General features: G+C 34.0%; 1 protein-coding gene across 4 annotated transcripts; it reads left to right on the top strand.

The window, feature by feature from the left end:
* The first annotated feature begins 989 nt into the window (after nucleotides 1-989).
* Nucleotides 990-21,817, top strand: LOC120337256 (transmembrane protein 181-like). 4 transcript variants are annotated; one of them, XM_039404986.2, is made up of 16 exons: nucleotides 10,587-11,099; nucleotides 12,074-12,177; nucleotides 12,732-12,793; nucleotides 13,092-13,182; nucleotides 13,786-14,027; nucleotides 14,529-14,609; nucleotides 15,135-15,234; nucleotides 15,402-15,469; nucleotides 16,374-16,531; nucleotides 17,011-17,068; nucleotides 17,268-17,422; nucleotides 18,440-18,522; nucleotides 18,764-18,853; nucleotides 19,964-19,989; nucleotides 20,433-20,499; nucleotides 20,817-21,817. In XM_039404986.2, exons 1-15 carry the CDS (start codon nucleotides 10,774-10,776, stop codon nucleotides 20,469-20,471), a joined length of 1,683 nt encoding a protein of 560 aa, XP_039260920.2. In that variant the 5' UTR covers nucleotides 10,587-10,773; the 3' UTR covers nucleotides 20,472-20,499; nucleotides 20,817-21,817. The 4 variants fall into 4 exon arrangements, with proteins under 4 accessions (XP_039260921.2, XP_039260922.2, XP_039260920.2 ...); XM_039404987.2 differs by lacking the exons at nucleotides 10,587-11,099; nucleotides 19,964-19,989 and adding an exon at nucleotides 990-1,480; XM_039404988.2 differs by lacking the exons at nucleotides 10,587-11,099; nucleotides 19,964-19,989 and adding an exon at nucleotides 2,045-2,245.
* The last annotated feature ends 1,284 nt before the right edge of the window (nucleotides 21,818-23,101 follow it).

Raw genomic sequence — 23,101 nt, 5'->3', positions numbered from 1 at the left:
TCACTCGATTACCTGCCGTATGATTAAGCCGTCTTATCCATTTTCCTCTCCAGTGGGATAAATATGTAAATCCCATTCCACCGTATGCTAATATGCGATTCATAATTACTCTGATTACAGCTAGATTGGATAATTACGTGCATGACGTTCACTTTCGTCTTCAATATACCTGTATATATGTATAAGGAATGTCCTATCAGAACAGGGTTATTTACGGAAACCTATAATAGCGAAATTTACCCTTTGTTCAACCATAGATCAGTCGAAAGCTACTATACCAAATTGGCCGGAGGGGCAACACTTTGGTATGTTTCACAACTAGTTGCGGTCGGGATTTGTACTTGTTATGAAAATGTAAGTGGTAGTTTAACCAAACCTCAAGTCTATCACATTGTAGATATAATATCCTTAGGCATTTTTAATCGAATTGACCAAATGCAATCCACCAATTTCGATCAAACGTTTTCATATATTATTTTATCTTTGCTCTGCTTCACTATCAATATTTTGGGTGATGAGTGCTAAATTATTCATGTATTTCACATATAGTATGTAGCCTTGCGCTATGACGCACACGGAGATGAGGCATCAGATGCTGTATAGCGGTATAATTAAGGGCGACCCTTTCAGTTTCGCTGGCAGCGATTCGCCTGGTAGAGCGTTTGCGGTATCCATTTCCGCCCATAGTTAAACACTGTAAAAGTATAAAATAGTATGATGTACGTGGCAGGGATTGCAAAGAGTAACTCTTATTTCCTAGATTATTAAATGTTATTTGGCCAGGACTTTCATATACTGACGCTTTCGTATGTAATTACTTAGCAGCCAGTTTTCAACGATTTAATTGGTGCCATTGGTGAATAAAAATTGCAGGGAAATAGATCCTGAGATTTAATATATTTTTGCCCGATTATAGTTTCAGGCTACTTCTAGTTAAAGACAATTACACCGATTATTGTTTAATTTCCTTGAGGCAATGTTCAATTTGCGGTAATGTACACTATTACATAGCTACTTCAGATTTACGCTAGGTCTGAGATTCTGACACAAAATTAATTCTGGAAGACAGAATTACACACATTTATAAATATTATTACATGTGCCAGCAGATGGATTACAAAATTGCAGACTACTAAAACCAAATAGCTGTAAAATAAAAATCGATAGCGACTTGCATGCGGCGGAATTTGCATTGGTGGCCGCGGAATTAGATTTGCTCTTCGAGACCGTGAGGTTTTGGTGGTATTCACCTGTCGACATTACTATTCATGACGCGAGACAACACTCCTTCGTTTATTGAAGATGCAATACATAGTAGTCCAAAGCCGACCCACAAAACTTTTACCGAAAAGCTATTGGAATATTCCGAAACCGTACAAGACTCATCATCCGTGCTACAAAGACTGAGGGAAGGAATCGAAGATTATATGGTACCAACAAGTGTTCTGATATCCGGATACACAGGCGCTCCAGGCGGAAGGTGAATATTCATGGTTGTTCATGAGCTAGTTTTTCCGACGTCATGTACAATCTATGGTTATGTTTTAATTTGAATTTAACTCTCTTAATTTCATTATTTTAATCATTTGTTTTTGAGATATTGGCAAATATTTTACATTTTTTTTAAACTTTAAACATTCGGCCATTTTTAATGAAAAAGTCTGTATATATACCCAACCAATCTACAGAAAGCACATTCCACTTTGGATCCTAAATAATACATTGATCGTTCTATTTTGCAATCAATTTATTTACTGAGTGTATTATAATATAACTATTGAAATACACAATTCCATAAAAGTTTTGATAACGTCGAATTGACAATTTACGCTGACAAAGCTATTTAAATTTTAAACGCTTATTGCATTCACTTCGATTTTTATCGCGATAAAAAAACCCGCAACAAATTTCCGAAATTGACACTATTTTCTATTTCGCAAATCGCTACTGTCGAGTGAGGCTCGCACTTAAAAGTTCTTCCGCGAGTTGGGGATGCGGAGTACTGACGTCATCGTCACCATTGTTTACATTCGTCGACGTGTTGCCTACGGCCATTGTACCATGATTTTCTGTCTGAATGCATTAAGTCGAGAAGGTTATGCGTAATAAAAAAGGGCTTAGAAATACCGGTAGTGTCTGCAATCGTATGGTGATTTTATGAAGTTTTGAAGCTTTTGATAAAAGAGGAAAGTTGGCGTATCAGTGTCCACGTGACTTTGAACTCAAATTGAATAAACATGGACTCGTAAGTAAATGTTCTAACTTCTGAATGTATATTAACTTTTCATTTGATACCGGTAACATAATAAAATGAATATGAGGAAAAAGAGTTTTTATGTTTTTTCTAATTTTTATATTCTATGGGGTATTCATTTTCTGTTTGAAATATGTGTAGTTCTATCACATTTCAGCATTTATTGATTTAAGATCACATTAAATATAAATTGGCCAGAATAGTTTTATCATAGCTAAATAGGCTAGGAGTCCTAGGAGCATATCAATACCGCTAGTAACCATGTACAATATTCAGATTCAAGAGTTATTTTATGTCTCATTTTTGCAAAACATTTGGAATTGAAGTGTGGCTCAACGGGCTAAGCGTTAGGAATACGCTCGCTACCGCACCTCTAATTACTGAATTACACTGCGTGGGTTCGCAGGTTCGAATCCCATGCAGGGATGGTTATGTGCGAGAGGATTGCTGGACTCCTCGCCGTCGTTGGGTGGTTCACGTAACCGCTGGTCGGTTACGGCTTCCTCCACCACCAAGTCCATGCTTCCGAAAACAAACAATATAACTAATCCCATACCCGACTTGGAATGGTAACCAGACGAGAGGCCGTGGTTAGTCATATGAATAAGCCGTCTTATCGACTTTCCTCTCCCCCAGGATAAATATGTAAATCCTATCCTATGATAACCCATGGAATAATTTGACCTAGCTCTTGCAGTCTTGTGATTATTGTGTTTTTGTTGTAGATTACAATATTTCATACGTTGTGTCTCAGTTGAAGATAAATATAGTATAGACCAGGGCTTCCCAAACTTTTGAGCTCGCGGCCCCTTTTGATATTTTAAAAATTTTCGCGGCCCTTGTTCAAGTTAATAATGCTAAACACTTTGAAATATGCATTTTTTATATTTTATTGACACAGCTAATTCCCAGCTTCCAGTAGGCCTACTCAATAACAAAAACAAGCACATATTTACTCTGATTAAAGTTACTCAATTATTCAATGTAATGGGTGCGAATGCTTTTTGCTGCATAGCAAGTTCAGCCGTGGCTCAATGTTTGTCTATGCAGGCCTAATGATGAATTACGATGTCTGCCCACCGACTACCTGGTCCTAATCCGGAATTGTTCACTCTTATTGATCAAACTTAGCATAAAGCAGCGGTTTGCAGCGGCACCAAATCATCAAGGAAAAAACCAATGGCGCACCTCCACGAAAAATATGCTGTCGCAAAATAAAACACAAGTTTGTCATCGATAATATGTACTTTATGTCTTTTGAAGTTTATAAACATGTAGGCCTAAGGAATAAAGGCAAAAGGTTAATTTTTCTTTTTTTATCTCTGCCTAGTTTTTCTTTAAAATGCTTAAAACTCCCTGTGTTCGATAAACTCGGTTCAGCAAATGAATAAATTGCGACCAACGAAATTGCAGCATTAGGGTTTAGCTGTTACGTAACAACGTAACAGAGAGTAAATAATATAGGAGTTAAAATGAATTTGATTCATATACTCATCATTTGCTTTAATGAGAAACAATAAAACATTTAGAATAAATAAAATATATATGTGATATGTTTAGAGGCGCACTGAGCAAATCGCCTTCCGAAACCGCTAGCTTAGCGATTAAAGTCGGCATTGTTATGCAAGCACGCAAATTGGATCTAACAATCAGAATATACATTGCTCTGCAAGCTCGATGATTCTACCGTGTTTCCCCCAAAATAAGTCCAAACCGGAATTTTAAAAATGATTTCAATACAACCGTTAGCCTTGAAAAAAGACTTCGTCGATAGCGCAATTTGTTTACCTAATCCCGTGGAAGTTTCAATTCTGCTAGGGCGTCGCAAAATTTTGTGATGATGTTATAAGTAATGAGTTTAATTCTGAAAATTCGGTTTTCTGTAGATAACGTTTGTTTTTCCTTGATTCAAAAAGCGCTTCGCACGACATCTCCTTTGCGATTTTGTATTTATATAAAGCAGGATTTTCTACCATGGCCCAATAAATGTGATTTTACTGACTGTTGTTAGGTTTTGTTTGTTCGTTTATATAAAACTCATTGCAAAAAAGGTATTATATTGAAATGTATCAATACGTACGGTATGTTTCACGGGAAGTTGCAACTTGAGCATATTTCTGGAGGGCGTCATGATACAATGAAGTTCGAAAACCACTGGGTCCTGGTTGATAGAAAGAAATCTACTTTTTAAATGGTTAATAATCTATATGTAGCCTCTATTAGAAATGAAAACGTGCTATTAAATTGGTATCATATTTCGGTATTCATATTTTGTATATTAGAAAAATCTCGTTATTCTCTACATCCCCAAAAAATGAGCCCCAGTGTTCGAGAAAAAATTGAAGACAATGTCTTAATTTTGGGAAAACACGGTATGATGATGTATATTCACTCGGAATCGTGAAATTATCGTTTACACTATTTTTAATAATTGTATTTCAAATCAAGAGTGAAAAAATGCAATAGATATAGTACTTTGTGTGAAATTGGTGTTCTCTTCGCGGCCCCTAGTTTGGGAAGCCCTGGTATAGACTATAGCATTATATAGGTTACTGGGTTAATTAAAATTATAGATTGCTCACTTAAGCCAAAGATTTATAATAACATTAATAAAACCATTCAGTACTTTTTTGAGTGTATACTCATTTACTTCAGAAATACAATATTGTGTTCAAGAATGCCTCAGTCAGCAGTATGTTGATGATGCTTTTTCTACAGATTGAAAACTTGCATTGGGTATATCCAAAATAACATCTAAATTAAGTAAGCATTTGTAACTGACAAAATAAAATTTGTAATAAAATGAAAAAGTTACTTTTGGTAAGAAAAAATCATACAATAAGGATACAAACTTAAATTACATTTGAATTTAAGTCAATAACCTCATTCGTCATATAATGTCACCTTCTTCCTGACTTTGACATGCTATCTATCTCTGCGTTCGGTGTTCACCTCTGTTTAGTGCACAACATGTCTCATGTGTCAGACTATTCAGTTGGGAATTCTTTACCACCTATTTCCAACATATTATTAAAAAAGCTAAAAAAACATTCAGCACTGAGTGAATACCAAACTGCCCAAGTCATGCTTAAATTGGTATGATGCAGTGTAGTTTCTCAGTAGATTCTGTCGATTCATTGATTAATGACCGCTCAGGGGTAGGTTTTTGTCTGAATGAAAAATTTGATTTTTATGCTAAAAGTACTTATGAGAATTGAGTTGTGAAATAGTTTTTAACCCTTGTTTACTGGAAAAAAAATTGTTCGCATTTAATTTGACAATTGTGATCCCCCATTGAAAAAGGAACATAAGAGGCTTAAACAAAAGATATTCAGAATATACACCAGGAGCATTCAACAGATGTTTGCTGTATCTGACTGTTCTCAACTTACATTAACAAAATTGAATGAAGAGCTTACACAATATTGGAGAATAAGGAATAAATCTTTGAAATATATCATTGATTATATCTCATCAAAGAAGCATACTGCTTTTCAGGATTTTCTTCTATGATCTAAAATGCTTGGTGTGCTTTATATTTTACTATAAAAGTTTAAATATATATAATATTTACAAAATGATATGTACTTTATTATGTTATGATTAGTCATTTCTTCCTTCCTTTTATTTAAGTACTTGCTGGGTTAATTACTTTTAGGTATGTCATTCAATGTTGATAAATGATTTTAAATGCTTGAACAGCAAGCTTCTTACAACTGAATTCCATGAACTCGTATTCAGCATATTAAAAATAGCTTTTGAATGATATCTCAATCTGGTTATTCCAGTTGTTAGTCTATTCTTGCTCACAGCCATACAGCCATTGGGGGGTTTTAAATAGGATATCTTTTGGTTTAGGAAAAGATCGTTATTGCAAGTAAGTAACCCAAGGAATGTCGTTTCAAGACCCCTGATTTAAGATGGATAGCCATACTCGGTACAATCATGCTATGCTGTCTGCCTATATTTATTAAACTTCCAAGAGCTTATGAAGCATGTAATCAAGGTAGCATTCATGTGCAACATTACTGGGATAAATTTGTTATGATACATGGTGTTTTTGCACACACATTGTTAGCGAAAGAGGGATCGACTAAACATTGGAACATTATTGTTTGTGATTAACTGAACACCCAAGTCAAATCTATCTTGTTTTGAGAGGCAACGTTTGCGGCCGAAGACGAAACGATATATATACTTAATGCGACTTGAAGATCAATTTATATCTATGGTTTCGATAGTTTCTTCACAATCGGCCATCCACGGACTCAAGAAACAGAATGTCGTTTAGGACCGTCCTTCTATGTTCGTATTCTCGATTTCAAACTACGATAGGAATGCTTCTAAACACGGGCAGTTTTAGAACGTTCTTTGAGATAAATGATTGAAGGCGAAGAAATCACATACAGCTTAGATAAGTAGTAGCGAATTTGCTATGTTATGTTAACGCTGCTCTCTATGATCCAGTGATATATAATTTTTTGAGGCGACGAGTATTTTTGCAGTTGTGTTGTCAAATGTATGTAACAACTATTTCGGATAGAACGATACCCAAAACAAATTGTTGCTCATACATCACTGTTGATGTCAAAAGGAAGCAATTTGGTTCGATCGATATTTGAAATTAATTACGAAAAGAAGGAAGAATCGAAATTACAGTATTTTGTGAAATCTATTGTTTTGCGTCGCAAATCTGATAAAACTCATAATCTTGCTGCAAACTGGGTCTACTACTCGGAATACCAAACTATTCTGATATGAGCATCCTTAGTTATCACTGCACTACTAAGCGTATCAGTTCGATATATTTTTGTTTTGATTTTCGTGGAGTATTGATCATGTTGTTGTTGGTGTTGAGGAGCGTAACAGATCAGCGGTGTTTCGTTCAGTGTTACGTTAAAGTTTCCTTAGAGAGAGCAGCTAAATGTCACGCACCGCGCGGTATAAGTTTTTTAAATCAGTTAAAGATAAGATAGCTGAATACTGGCCTAAAATGACAAATCGCATTTGTCAGTCAGTCGCCTGTCCCGTGGCGTTCATTCTAATATGAAGCGCCGTATACCGCGACGAGAAATTATATGTTTTGTAGACGCGCTTGGTTGTTGTAGATTACTTTTGCTATTAGCCCGTTGAATTGACCATTGGGATATATAATGCATATTCACTCACTATCAGTGTTGAATGATCGACAATCTGGCTCCATGTACCGAGATTATTTCAATCATTCAGAGAACATAAATTAGTTGGTAATGGGTAAATATGTGGCCGATAAATATGTTACGTTCTCCGTGGATTGTATATCGCAACATCCACACCGTGGTTACATTCTTAAGTCAGACTATTGGCTGTTGTTCAACATTATGTCGCCACCGATTGCCGAACGTGTCTTTCAAATACAGAACAATAACCACACAACAAGACTGGATCGTGGTTTCGTATTTTCATAGCCACGGTCGGTTCTTGCGAACATAATATATCTGTATAATATAAATCATTTTTGTGGTTTGGCGTTCATCTGATGACGATGCAATCAACATCTTATTCATATTCCTACATCCCCATGGGGAGTCCTCTTCCACACTAAGTGTTCTTCGCGTATATGTAAATTAATAAGAATATTTATAATATGACAACACGCAGAGTCCTACAGTTAGATTAACCGTATCGTTCGAGTTTGTAGTAAGATATGATTAATTGAAATATATTATATACTTGGTCGTTTATTTAATTCGGGTTTCAGCGGATTGTTTTTCCGTTGTCCATCACTATATAGATTCAATGTGGATTGAAATTCCCTTTCATCGGCGTTTTTAATGCGTTCTCTTTACTTGTATATCATCTGCACACCCTGCAACGAACTGACACAATCGCCAGGAAATCGCGCCTGCAACGTTTTGTTGATTTTTTAACATTTTGAATTGTTTTAATGCAGAAAATATTAATCCCCGGCCTCGTCGCTCATGCCAAATTGTCAATGTTGTTAGGATTATTGCATCCTTAATCTTTTTGTCTCGGCCATACGCGGACCAAAGGTTCGATTTAAGCTGTTGTATAGTTACAGCTGTTTCCGTCCCAATGTTTTGTTTGCATATGTTAATTCGTCCCATTGTTTTGGGCATTAGATTGTATGTCCTTTATTTAGCGTGTTTGGATAGATGTATATAATGCTACGATCGACTTCGCATATTAAGACAGTTTGCAAATATAGAAAAATTTGTTTTGTTTTATTATTTAGTATTAAAGAAATATCAGCAAGGGAATGGAATGCATTTTCAGATTTACCTAATAGAGATACTAATTTATAAGCAGGCATGTTTGATAATCGTTTCACAATCTTAATAGCAAAGTGGCGATGGATATTCCTTATTTGGCAAGCTTCACTACTTATTTAGAATGAAAAGTTTCGTAATGCGATGGGTACAATTTTAGATTATTACTATATACTATCAGTTTAAATTTATCAACCGCGTGTTTATGAACGTGTAGCGGTACAATTTGAATTTAAACAGAAATTATATATTTACGGGGAATTATGAAATTTTATTGGCTGTCGTTAAAAGTCTTGAAATTTAACGATGACATCCGCGTTTATAAAATTTGTTCGATATTTGAAGCTACTTGGTAAACTTAAGTATCGCTAGATGTATGAATTAAAATAGAAGAGCAGCAAATTATTTGAAGAGGCACTTCTCCTATGTGGCAAGTTATATAAAGCATAGTTATGGTTGCAAATGTTATTGTAACCGTAGTACGTATTATAATACGCCTCTGCTACCATGTAGAAAGGAAATAATTAAATTGAATTTTGTCGAAACTGTAGGCGATACGTTATGTTATTTTTGGGTGTACGTGGGACGTAAGCCCGTCATAGATAAAACACAGGTTCCATCTTTGCTCGTGCTTGATAGCTCGTTGTTTTAATTGTGCAAGAATATGAAGGTTGCGCTTTTTATCTCATTTTGAGATGCATTCTAATGGTTCGCAGTTGAATTTATCGAAGAATAATACATGGCGTTTGTAAGATTGATAATATACGGGCATGGCCAATGGCCATCAAGAGAGAATTCATACCGACGTCTAATCTTATACTCACTGGGCTTGCTATTCCGGCTATGTCACTTCGCGTGTCTTGCTATTTCACGTTCTGTTTCTATCTATCAACACCGCACGGAAATCATCGATCCTAACTTCATTAAAATTTGATTAAAATAAATGACTTATATTATCATGTATAAAATCAGAGTTGAATCAATATCCACTTTGAGTAGTGAGTTCACTTCCCGCCAGCAATTTGACCCGATTTGGAAAGGAAGTTCATGACATGTTTCCTACTTTTCTGTGAAAAAGAAAGGGCATTTTGGAATTTCTTTCGTATCATGCGCAACTCGAGAAAAATCACACTAAATTTGAATTATAGTTATTTTTTGTATTGTTAATCAAATGTCACGTTTCTCCTACTTCCTTTATGACGACATAATTGATTTGGCTTGGATGTTATGCTGTATAAAAACAGTTATTTTCACACTGTAGCCTACCTGCAAAAATGTATGAATCACCGATGACCCAAGAGTGGATTGTTTTTGTTAGATAAATAAACTGAGTGTATTGCCGGTGATATCAAGTGAATAATATATTGACGAGTCTAACACAGTTAGTTAGGGTCTAAGTTTGAAGTGTGCAACAATTCAGCGTTGTTTGAATCACTCAGCCGTTGTAGATTATGGGAATGTCATCGTCGTGTGCAATCAGATCAAGTCTTTCTGTTCTCGATACTATATTTGTGGTTGATACCGTGCATGCTCTAAAGATTCATCATCACGACGCTATGCTCTCAATACAGTTTATCACATTAATCGTAATATACATGTAAAGTTTCGACCCAAAATTAGCTTCCCGTCAAATTTACGTCAGCGTTGCGTTTAAAATAAATAAATTAATTGAGAATAGTTCTTTCTAAGCTGGCTAGTTTCAACAGAACGAATAAATCTCGAAGTGATCAATATGTTTACAACCAATCCAAGACTTAATGAGATTGCAGTCAATAGACGGTTCCGTGTTCGGCGTTTATTCGTTAGTCTGCAGCTGATGAGTGATCAGAGAAATAGCGCAGTTATTGATCTTAAAAGGCGCAACATTCAAATATCTGATAAATTTCAATTTAGATCTATTGATCAAAGTAATACATGCCCAGGTGGGAAGAAATTCAGCCTAGAGCCCTAGACTATATCGTTTTCGTCTCACCAGCGTACGTTTTACTTTCAAATGAAGTCTGTTACTAAAGTTATACATTAGATTAGAGATTAGATGATAGCCATGAGATAACTTTCAAACTTTTTCTTTATTTTCATTTTAATAAGAATGTATCATTTCTTTTTGCAATTCAGCATACCGCTACTGCCGGGTCTATAACCCCTCTGGGATACCCGGTTAAAATACAAAAAGGCGGACTTGCTTCAGGTTACGATATCTAATAAATCGACAACCCGTTAGCGTTTTTGTTAAATTTAAACCACGTAAAAATGGAAAACCCAATTGAACTGCCGTCGGCGGCAGTAATAGAATTTGTGAGGTATAACCCGCGAGATTTGCGTGGATCAATATCAGACTATATTTATGTCGGCAAAGCGGAAAAAAATTATCTGTCCGTTGGACAGCAAATCGCATCAGCTGTAAAATCACAAGTGGAAAAATACAGCACGGACGCTGAAAGACTTCAAGATAACTTTATTATTTTACCCGCATTTGCAATATTCCTTGTTATGGTGTTATCAGTAACGAAAGACGCTCGGAAATGTTTTGGCCACAGCGGCAGCCATGACAACGGGTCATGTGCTAAAACGCAAAAGTGAGTATTGGAGAATAAATTTTTTCCTTCTTGGCAAGTCTTGAGTAAAGTTTTGACTCTATTTATTGTTATACTTCTGCTGCTCAAAAGAATGCACAAATCTATTATCTGCCCATACAGATACACAAATAAACTCAATCGTTGGTACTTGTCAAAATATCAAAATTTGAGGCATAACCATTCATACTGGTGGTACTTTAAATTTGTGGTTGTCTTCCTGCCACCATTTCTATTCAAATTGCATAAACGTTCCAGAAATGGAAATGCAATCAGCTCTCGAAATGGGGAAATTTGTGGCTCTAATTCATACCTCTGTTTAACCATTTGTCTGTAACATTAAACCCAAATATAGGCTATATAAATATACATTAGACTAGCATGTGTATGATTTTTTTTATCATACTGCTCAGATATTGGTTTATTTGAATGAATGAAACACCAACTTATCAATCAGTTGGGTTAGGGTTAGTTAGGAAATACTAAAAATACACTCATCTATTTTTTGGCCTCTCTGCTAGTCCAAGTTTAGCTAAATATAAATATTTTGGCTTACTCAGGAAATGAATTTCTATAATATATGTTGACACGGTTGCCTACTTTCTACTAGTTAACATGTTGGACCGACCTGTGTACGGTAATTCCCAGTTTCTAATCTCATGCCATCCACTTCACTCAGGCTGTAATGAATTGATTGGTTAAGCATTTACCGTAAATTTCAATCCTACCAAAAATAATAACTCTTTTTGTAGTCAGTGGCATCTTACACAGACCATTGTGATGGTGTAACAAAAACTCATAAAATTTGTCACATTCACATGGATACCGGTACTTCGATTAGACTAGTAGCAAGATTGCTCACTTGCCAAAACGATGATTCCATTTATATATGGATTCTTATTTATATGGATTCTTACTATTTCGTTGAAAGAGATCATGTTATTTTTACTATTTATATAACTTGTATTTTATTTCAGGACGATTCAGATGAGATTGTACACACTGTCGAAACGTCAATTTGTGCTGGTTTTTGTTGCTTTTTTTACTTGTTTTCTTCTCACTGTTCTTGTTGGACTTGCAGGTAGTTTATTTTGTTGTGAATCATTTTTTCATTGGTTTGTTAAGGCTGCTTTGAATCATGTTCTTACAAGTGGTAATGTTTGTTTTTTCTAATGATGCATTTCCTCATAAATCATGGTATATGATCTGTCAAATGGCATTTGTACAAATATATTAGTTGATGAATGTTTTAGATTCCTTATTCTTTTTATCGATCAGTTTCACACTCCTTGAGAACTTCAGTCAGTTGTCTTATCTTTCAATGGAGTTCAATATTTGAATAACTGGTTATTCTAAAAAAAAATTCTTGAAAATATTTTGAAATTAACTTCTTATATAGATATAGCAAAATAGCAAAACCTTTGACGGATGACCCATTTTATTTGAAAATTTTGAAAAAAATTACAGCGGCATATACTATAAGAACAAATTTTGATCATAATTGAAATTATAAGTAAAATTTTATTTTTGTTAAATTCTCTGATAATACTTATTCTCATATCCATCGAAGAACTCTATATACATTGGAATTAATTTTTGTTTTCCATGTCCTGTAATCTCCCTCATTTTTTCTAGGTCCTCGTATTATAAGCTCTACTCATATGAACACAAGCAATGTGAAACAAGAAAATATAGCCGTAAGTATCCTCGATATATTACACATATCTTCATTAGAGGCTCATGAATGCTTAATATAATATATATGGGTATTTTAAAGCATGTCTCTCCTTGTTGAAAATCTGATATTATACTTTTAATAAATAGATACTTGAATTTCTGAAATTTTAATGGCAATCACATACATAATTGTTTGTTAGGCATGTGGTTATTTAATATTTATAGCCTACTTGTTTTTTATTTGATTTATGGTTGGTTATTTACTTCTTATAAAATCTTTTTGTCAGTATGTCCAAAATGTAATTTCTCTTTTTTCAGACTGGACCTTACACATTTATGTCACCAGTTATGTCAACTTTTAATCAACAGTTATGGTTACTGGCAAATATCAAAGTGAAAAATCCATCAGGTTAGAACTGTTGTTAGTATTTGGTACCATTGGGAATTTTGGAAAAAATATCCAAAACAAAAAATGTATGTGGAATTTTTAGTGATTTTTTCCACATTCACCAGCAAGTAGTTTATAAAAAGGGAAATATACCATTTGCTTGCTATGGGATGTTTGTAAAGCAGGTAGTTCAGGTTTTATACATATGGAACTGTTTTTTTTTAATATCATTGTTCCTGACTAGGAGTGACTGTGTGTGTAAGGCCTTTTTCAGAGAGAAAGTCATTTACTCGTATAAAAGAAATTCAATATTGAACCATTGTTCTCTTTGTAGTTTCAATTGAAGTCATGAAACCAGTTTTCTTAATGGAAATTAACATATAGCAATGGTTTTGTACCATCCTCCTGAAGTATGCGTACCAAGATGTCGCACAGCCTGAACCCTAACCTTGTACACAACATGAGTTCAGGTTGTGTGCCATCTTGGTGCGCATATTTCAGGAGGTCCCAAAAGTCAATTGAAAAGATGGACTATATGGTTATTCCACTCCCAGTTTTACAATAATAATGCTTTTGTTATGAATTTATGATTTTACATCCTATTTACTTTGTTTATATTTTCAGGGGCTACAGTTTCACAAGATTTTACTCTCGGTGTTATGATATTTTCGATCAGCCCTGATGCATCTGGCCATGAAGGAACACGAACTCACAATCGCACGAGGACTTTACATTGTTCTGGAAGTGAATGTGATCCGTTAGTCGTTTTGCATCTTGGCTATCTCGAATATACAAGAATAAGGGTGCAAGTTAACTTTTATGGAATTGAAAACCTCAAATATTCAGTCGAGGATGTTTTCTTCGAGGTAAGTTGAACAACCTACGAGTTGAAGATCTAGGGTCCCTATACTGACCACTTACCCGGGGTATAAATAAACTTGGCGGGCTGTGTCCACACCGTTTGCTCTGACCAAGGCCATATATAAGCAGCCACTGCCCACTGATATCTTATGATACAAAAGGAGCTACTTTTATGAGAAAGGACTGTAATTTTGGCGCCCTGAACGTATTCTTACCAAGATGACGCACAACCTGAACAACCTTGATCTGGTACACATACTATGTTCAGGTTGTGCGCCATCTCAGTACGAATACTTAGGGAGCACCGTAATTTTTACAGTTCGGCATTGTTTACCCAATTTATTAACCCGTGGTGAAGTGGGGGCATGGGTTTCAAACCTGATGTGTATAATTTGTGATGCCAATATATTTAAGTCTGATGCTTTAACCGTTAGGCCTACACCCAGTGTCTTGTCAATTAACGTCAATTCATCAAATTATCTTAAAATTTTTTGTTTTCATTTCAGTTTAAATATTACAATCCAACATTCACGCAAGTTGAAATCTGGTTCAGATTCGTCTTCCTTGTTATTTCATTTCTTGTCACGGTAAGTCTATTATTAGTCATATATTTGGTGCAAGTATTTCTTAATCAACTTGTTTGTATATGATAAATTTTTAATATCAGGAAGGTTGCAGTTTTTCATAGGCATTTTCTACAAAAATCTAGTCAAGTTTTTGAATAAATGTGTATATGTTAGAACTAGCGATTGCCCGAAATGAATATTATCAAATGCTTTCTAAATTGGACAACAAATGAATACAAAAAGATGGTGCATGTGCAAAGTCATTGAATTTAAACTTTGAAATGTTAAGAAAAATGGAAAAGCTACGATAAAAAGTGATTTAATTGATTCCTCATTTTTGCATTTTTTAAAAAATAAATGAAGGCATTTTAGTCACAGTCATAATAATTTTCAAAACTATTCTAAACTATTTCTTGAATCAAGAATTTAAAACATCAAATATATTTGAATATTTTGACTTCTTGATTTAGGACATCTCTTGTTGAAACAGACAAGAATTGGTCAATTATTGACTTATTATATATTGTGAAATTTTTTTTGTTTCAGTGTATGTTTGCACATACCTTACGTCGTTTTCATATGAGAGATTGGACGATAGAACAAAAATGGATTTCATTACTTCTACCTCTATTATTATTGTATAACGGTGAGATATTTATTTTATCTTTTTATTTTTTATTTTTGAGTGTTCAAAATAAACTTTGTTTGGTCATTATTTTAATAACATTAAGAATCGTTTGAATTGTTTTTTAAATTTTTTAACTTACTGTAGTTGAAAATATAAGACACAAACATATCTTCCTTTTATTTCAGATCCCTTATTTCCACTGAGTTTTTTGATAAACAGTTGGATACCTGGATTTATTGACACAATTTTTCAGGTAACTCACCATTATCTATATCTAAATTTTGCCAATGTTTATTCAGGGTATTACAGGAGGGGTGATCAAGCACTTGTTACTTATATCTCATTTTTGTTTACTCAATCAGATTTGTATTTTACTCACACATTTTGTTACATATTTGACTTGTTTAAGACAATGTTGACACTTACTGATAAAATACGAAGTGTCAATGAAGAGTGAAGAGAAAATAATATGATTTTTATATCTCAGTCACTAGGTTACTATAAATGCATTTGATCCATACGGTATGAGTGAACAATTCTCTAAATGGGGACGATACGATCATGTTAGTCGCATACTAATTTAAGAATGTAATATTCCATGTTTGAAAAGAATATCTAAACTAGTATAACTGTCAAAAAATCAATTTGGATCTGCCTGAATATAAACTTGAAATATGTAAAAATGTTTTTGAATGTAAAAATAGGATTTAAATGTTTAAACAAAAATTAAATGCAAACGTGAATGCCTGAATAACAAATCATTTATATATGAATGTGATAACTTACCTTAATGCAGGGTGGCCCAAAAACAGGTTATTTGGAACATATTCTAGAGAGAACATGATGTGCAAAATCGTCTTAGATTACTTTTGGGTTCAATCATACACAAACAGGAGTTCAAAAATATACTTTCCCCATTATCATAAATTAATTGAAATTTACGGGTTCTGTTTTTCAGTCACCCTGTACATAAATAGAGTGCATATATATTAGAATTGAAATTGCTGCTCTTTGGTCGATCCTCGTCAGTTTAACAATTTATCCATGCAAAATCACACTCAAGCTTGTAAAGACCTGTTCTTACCACATCTAACCATAATATTTTTGTATGGCACAGGTGTATAAAGAATCTAACTAAATCATATTTTTATCTCCAGGCCACTTTTCTATGTGCTCTACTTTTATTCTGGTTGTGTGTCTACCATGGCATAAGAGCAGCAACAGACAGAAGAAGATTCTCAACTTTCTATCTTCCAAAACTTATTATTTGCTCTTTATTATGGTTGGCAGCAGTAACCTTGGGTTCATGGCAACAGTAAGTGATTTGATTTCTGTTTTTATGAAGCACTGAACTAAACTGATAAATTGGGATGAGAACTAATAAGCCAACTCTTGACTTAGTAGTTATCATCTCAATTGATCGGCCTAGTTCAGTGGTTCCCAAACTTGATTTGTAGCTTCCTTTCAACTCAATACATTTGTGGTCGCCTACTCTGATATGAAACATCTAGTTTTGCTTTTTACATGTTTTTTTCAGTTATTTTATGTTCCAAATAAACGAAAACAAAAGTATAAATGCATAACAGTTAAGAATTTTAAAAAAGTCACAGCAAATTTACTTCAAATTGATTTAGTCATCACAAATGGTACTTAGCGAGGGCCTTTGCCCATGGCCCCTGGAGAATCACTCTGTCGCCCCCCAGGGAGGCAGAGGACCTAGTTTGAAAAACCATATATTATTAAGCATAATAATATCTCATATAATTCAAGTAATCCTTATCTTTTTTTCAACAGGTATAATGAGTTGAGAGATCCAACATACCAGTATAAATTGGATATAACAAATTTTACTGTGAGTTGATTCTTTATTTCTCCATTATTTTACAATACCCCTCTTTGTGCTTTCATTTTATCATTTACACCACCTTTATTGGTATTTCAAACCATTTCATTACAGGCAAATTTAGGATTATTTTCCTTGTTTTTTCATGCTCAATTATACTCTATTTTTTATATCTGTATCACAATCAACATTGATACCTATTTTGCAGGGCATGAAAGTAATGTTTTTCACAGTTGGAGTGGCATACATTCTATATCTGTTGTTTCTATTGGTTCGAGCTTGCTCAGAACTTCGTTTGAAACCTTATTTTAATTTGAGACTTCGCTTCCTTACTTTACTGACTGCATTTGTCCTAATCATAAGGTTAGTACTGACTTGTATATAGATTCCTAGAGCAATACTATCTAATGATTATTACTAGTAAAAACTGGTAACATGTTATTGGACACAAAGAGGACATCATTTTGTTATTACCGGTATGTTGTTGTTTGTTGTTAGTCAATATTTTCTTCTTTTTGTTGTGAAAAAAAACGCCTTTCTCATCACTCCACTTTGCTTAAAATTTTCAGTGGTTAAAGATTGTATTTGGCACGAAAATGCCATTAAGATAGGATTCACATATTCGTCCCGGAGGAGAGGAAAGTCGATAAGACAGCCTAATCATATGGCGAACCACGGCCTCTCGTCCGATTACCAGCCCATGTATGGGATTAGTTAGCCAGTTATTTGTTTTCAGCAGCATGGAATTTTAATTCCAAAAATTTCTTGGAGGCTCTATAAGATTTGTTTTTTGTATGTGATGCCGTCATCAAAATAAAAAATTGTGCACCTTTTGGAGGTTTCACATTAGTTGCTATCTTATTAATATCAGAGTCTGAACTTGGATCGTATTCCAAAATTTAACCGAGTGGGGGTAGTTTCGAATTCTTCAGAGTTGGGAATCGGAGTCAAAACTTCACGATTCTGGAACGAATGGTGGTGAACGAAATCAAAATCTGCAACAGAAACTGAAAACATCAAGTCGACTAAGCATTGTTATTGAAAGAAAATTCAACAAGACCTTTGCATGATGAAGTTTTCTTTGTTAAAATATAATTTTTTTGTCATAAGCTGAGTCCACATATCCTTTAACCCGGGGTAACAACTCAAATTGGAGTCAAATTTTTTGTCAATCAGGAGTTGGGAGACAGACTTTAGAGTCTGGAAAAGGTCATAATTTTCTCTGACTCAAAAACCCTGCTTATAAGAATTCAAATGACCTTGCCTTATTGACAACCTTGTGATATTTCTTTCCCGCCTGATTCAGCCAATTCATTTTTTATTATTTATTCAATAACATTTTAATTATAGTGAAATAAACGATACTATTATTTTTTTTAGTGTTGCAATCATTGTACTGAGGTTTGGTGCTACCATGTTGCAAGATAATTTTGTTGCTGACATATCAACGCAATATGATAATTATATCCTTTTTTAATCGAATATAGTCATAGTATCATAGTAATTTTTGTATAATGTAGCAAGATTGACAACTATATCTACTCATTTCAATTCATGTGGTCATAGTCAGATAAGATTGTTCAATTTCATCACATCACAATCATATGATAAATATAAAATTGGATATTCTAGATATCTTATAAGTTTTTCTTCGTAGTCCAATTTTATATTGTACTGTATATGATTCCTTAATGTAATGTTAACCAGCTGAATTTGTTTGTTTCTACGCTTTACTGAATTTTTACATGTTCACAATGGCTTTCGTGTATTCTCCATCAAAGACTGCTCAAGAAGGTAAGAGCAAATTTCTATTTTTTAGTCAACATTATTACTATCAGCATCATTAGGAGATTAAAGACTGCGAGAATGGTTGCCTTGCATTATGCTGTTTTATTAGAAGTATATTCATTCCATCACAAACATGTTTCAGTTCAGAATTGAATCTAACTTTTTTATTGATTGGATCAGATTATTGTATTAAAATATGGCTTTGGTAAAGGATCATGCCTTGATTGAATGTTGTTTGGAAATTCAAAATTTCTATTAATTCTCTGCAGAATTGAAACCAATTCATGTTTCACAAAATCTGATAGGTCCTGTTTAACAAAATTGCCTAAAGGCAAATTTTAGTGAAATGCTCAGTAGTTCGATCATATACTGGTACTTCATAAGATTTCTCAAGTTTGGCTCAGTGTGGCAATTTTTTTCATTCATCTGCCTCAATTCATTTTAAACCTTCCATTACTTCGTTTTAACATTTGCTTAAAATAAGGTTATAATAGTAAATAAGCAAGAAACAAATTGCTTGATAAATAATAACTTGTAGCTGACTGATATGAATCTGGTGGTAGTATTTCACAATTTGTATATTCTTCTTTATTTGAGTTGTTGGCATGGCTGGGTGAGAGTACCGGTTTGCTATACAATAAAAAATCTCATGCTTGATGTCTTGTCAATGTAGTTCTAATCTATAAGTTATAACATTCATTTTTGGTTGACTGAAGATAAATAAGATATTGGAGATTTGTAACACGATTAACTGATTATGTTGTACAATTTATAAAGTAGGTGTTTCTCAGGTGTTGATTTTTATATCTGAATAATTAGCAATTATGAAATACTACCTTGCAATTTGCTTCCAGTTTCAGAACCGTTTAAAGCAAAATCACAATACGTAGCAATATGTACTATGTGAAGTGTAACACAAATCATTATTTCAATACAGAAATGTTAAATTTTATAGAAATACAACTGTAATTTTGTCCCTGAAACAATAAAAAGGCTTTTATATCTGTATATATACATATATATATTTGTATTACTTCAATTAAATTTGCCATCCTTAGTTGGCATGTCATGCTTTTATTCTACAAATGTTTCTAACATTTCAATCTTTCTGACCAGTTGATGATTCAACAGAATTAATTAGCGTGAGTAGTGCTGGGGTGAAATGGTGTCACTTCTGCTGATAATAACACTGAAATGCTAGTTGAATTTGTGTCACACTTTTGCTGGGTGCTCCACTGTTTATGCCTGTAATATACTATCGGTGATTAGAAATACAGTTTGTCTAATTACCTTTGCCTGACATTAACAAACCGGGATGTGTAAGACAAAAGTTGGATGTCTCATTGCCCTATTTTTTGAATGACTAGTGCTTAGCTTAGGTCCCATTGCATACTGTTTTATACAATTACTTTACTGTTATTGGCGCCTTCTACCATATACATGATAACTATGTTTGCATGGTAGTACATAAATTTCCTAAATTTTTGCATGTCATTTGGCAGTGTTTGGCACTTTCTTATGCTTTAAATTTAACATCTTACTTTAGTGCAGTTGATATCACAAGCCCCTGTTTTTTTTTTGACAGAATCAGACTTTGAACATCACCCAGGATTCTCCCTTTTAAATGATTCAGATGAAGATGTTTTATATGGGTAAGTTTTGCCGACTCACATATTTAGCTTTTTGGTTAAAACTACCTATAATGATTGGATTTCATAATGTATAAAGACTTGCCAACTGCAACCAAGCTGTTCACGTCAAGTCACATATCGACCCTAAATGGGTAAAACTGCTGACAGCTGATTTGAAACATACTGCTTGAAGGTAGTTATATTTCTCCATATCTTCTGGTATATGTCAAATGAAGGTTAGATTCATCACAAAATTCACACTATGGTTATTTAATACACTTCGAAGAATCCAAATCTTTGATAATGAAAATTCATGATATATCATTGTTGATTTTTAGAAGTGATTCGGAAGAAGTTCCACTCAGTAATGGCAAGCTTCGAAAACCCCAATATTATGATGATTCGGACTGACCAAATAAAGAAAGTGGGTGCAAAGGGATCACCTGCCAACACACACTTCTGTAAGCTCAATGGAAAATATTGGAGTTCCTTCAAGAGTAGATGAGACATAGTAGCAATATGGATAGTATCATCTTGTATGGATTCATTGCTGATTCAAATGCAGCAAATCCGAATTTAAATTGTGTTACATACAACTACAATACAAATGTAGTACAAGCGCATACCATGTGGATTCCTTCCAGTTGATGACAAAGAACACTTGGATAATTGCAAGCTACATCGAACTAAAATCAAAATTTCCTGCTATTACTGTTCTTCATTTCATTATCTGTTTTGGTTTGTGTCATGTGATAATGTAAATCATTTATATATTGCATCTGACAGAGTGGCATGAGTGTAGCAATACTACTGGTTATCTATAGTACTTTATTACAGAATTTAACAATAGTTATCGTCAGTAGATTATTTTAGTCTAGTTTTGACGTTTTTTCAGTTGGGAAAATTTTTTTTTTGCATATTTTTGTAGCTTTTTGTTTTGAATTGTAACAATCTCCATTTGCACTATTTTCTCTTTGTATCTTTTATTTTTGGGCTTTCAGCAATGGTTAGACATCATATAGCTTTTAGTGTGTTTACTGTATTAATACATATATATTCCATAGCTTGCCAATTTGATCTAACATTTCCAATTAAATCATGTTTTATCAAGAGTGGATCGATCACGTTGATAAATCCAGATTTTTGACTCCCTGCAAATATTAATCCACTAATTTGCCAGTCTAAAATGAATGTAGCTGTGTACAGCTGGGGGAAATTTTTCTATGAATTGGGGACAAGTTAACTGACTTAACTTGTTATTTAAATCATTGTACATTGGTGTCTGGTATTTGAAGCATCCTTAGACGTGCAATTTAATTAAATTCTTTTTGTAGAGTAATTGTGGTCTGATATCTGGTGTGAGTTAAGGCAATGGTGGGATTCGGGTGCCAACCCATTCTTGGCAGGTTGTCATATTCAGCAAACCCGATATTGTTTTCCCAAAGCTAAAGTGTATAAGTTTGGCATAGTTTTCTGAGGTGAGCGATAGCGGATTCCTTTAGTTTATTCTCTCAGGTCGAAACAATCATTTATTCGAGCATCCCTGGAAAACCAAGTCGAATACAAATACTTGTGGCCCTCGGAAAAGGGCGAAATCAACTATTTCGTCCAACTACCGAGCGCGTAACTTGCACTCGCCTATGGCCTACACTTAGCAGGATCTGTTTTCTGGTGCATAAAATTCATATTAGTTTATAAGTTTATTTGGCCAAGTTTACAGTTTTGAGTGCTTGCGTCTAATATTAATATTTTTCAAAGCAGAAACAAGTCGATTGCTAAATACAATGGATTAGCTCTGGGTGTTATCATAATTTGTGAGAAAGGCTGTAGATTTCACCAGAAGGATCTTGCCTTCAACTGGCGTTATTCTCAATCAAATTGGTTTTCCTGTGTCGATTCAATACCTGGTTATCAGCGTCTTTGATGCAGAATTAGTTGCACAGTTACGTGGCAAAATTCATGACTTGTAATGCAAGCGGGAATCGTTAGCTGGTCATATATAATCCGCTTGCTCAAATATAATGTATTATTTGCCATTTTGCGTCTCGAGATTCACATTTCACACTGAGACCACCATGTGGAGTTGTATTGAATTCCCACCAGTTTTACTGTTTTGCCTACACTTCTTTTGACAATATGTATGCACCAAACTATTTAAGAAAAATAGACAATTGCTTTGGTTTGGTACTCATTACTCAATACAGTTGAAAAGAGTCAGTCGTTAAACTTTTAAATAACATTTCACCGTAACTTTAATACTGTTAAAAAGCGTCAGTAGTTGAATGTTCAAATAGCATTTTGCGTAACTTCAATACTGTTAAAAAGCATAAGTCGTTGAACGTTGAAATAGCATTTCACTAAAGGTATTTTTTTAAGTTTGGGGACTCTATTTAATCTTGCTCTATCATGCTGATGGATTCATAGGCGTATATTAATGCAAAGATGTTTATGGTGGCCTATCGTTGTCATGCGTAAAATTAAAAATAAAAAAAAATTGAAAAATAAAATTAAAACGGAATAAAAATAAACGCCAAATAAAAATGTCAGGTGCTTTTGTATTTTGCAAAACGTTGTCATGCATAATTCTACTCGTACAGACGATGTACATGGGTTTCTAACTCAC

This window comes from Styela clava, chromosome 10, assembly GCF_964204865.1.
Source record: "Styela clava chromosome 10, kaStyClav1.hap1.2, whole genome shotgun sequence".
Lineage (NCBI taxonomy): Eukaryota > Metazoa > Chordata > Ascidiacea > Stolidobranchia > Styelidae > Styela > Styela clava.
The sequence above is the reverse complement of the archived record's forward strand: the minus strand, read 5'-3'. Positions and strand labels throughout refer to the sequence as shown.

What these genes read in the sequence shown, in the direction of transcription:
- LOC120337256 (XM_039404985.2), top strand. Translation starts at nt 10,774, where the DNA reads ATGGAAAACCCAATTGAACTGCCGTCGGCGGCAGTAATAGAATTTGTG. An exon ending in TCGAGGATGTTTTCTTCGAG is followed by an intron (nt 14,028 to 14,528) that starts GTAAGTTGAACA and finishes TTTTCATTTCAG; the next exon opens with TTTAAATATTACAATCCAAC. An exon ending in TGGATATAACAAATTTTACT is followed by an intron (nt 17,069 to 17,267) that starts GTGAGTTGATTC and finishes CCTATTTTGCAG; the next exon opens with GGCATGAAAGTAATGTTTTT.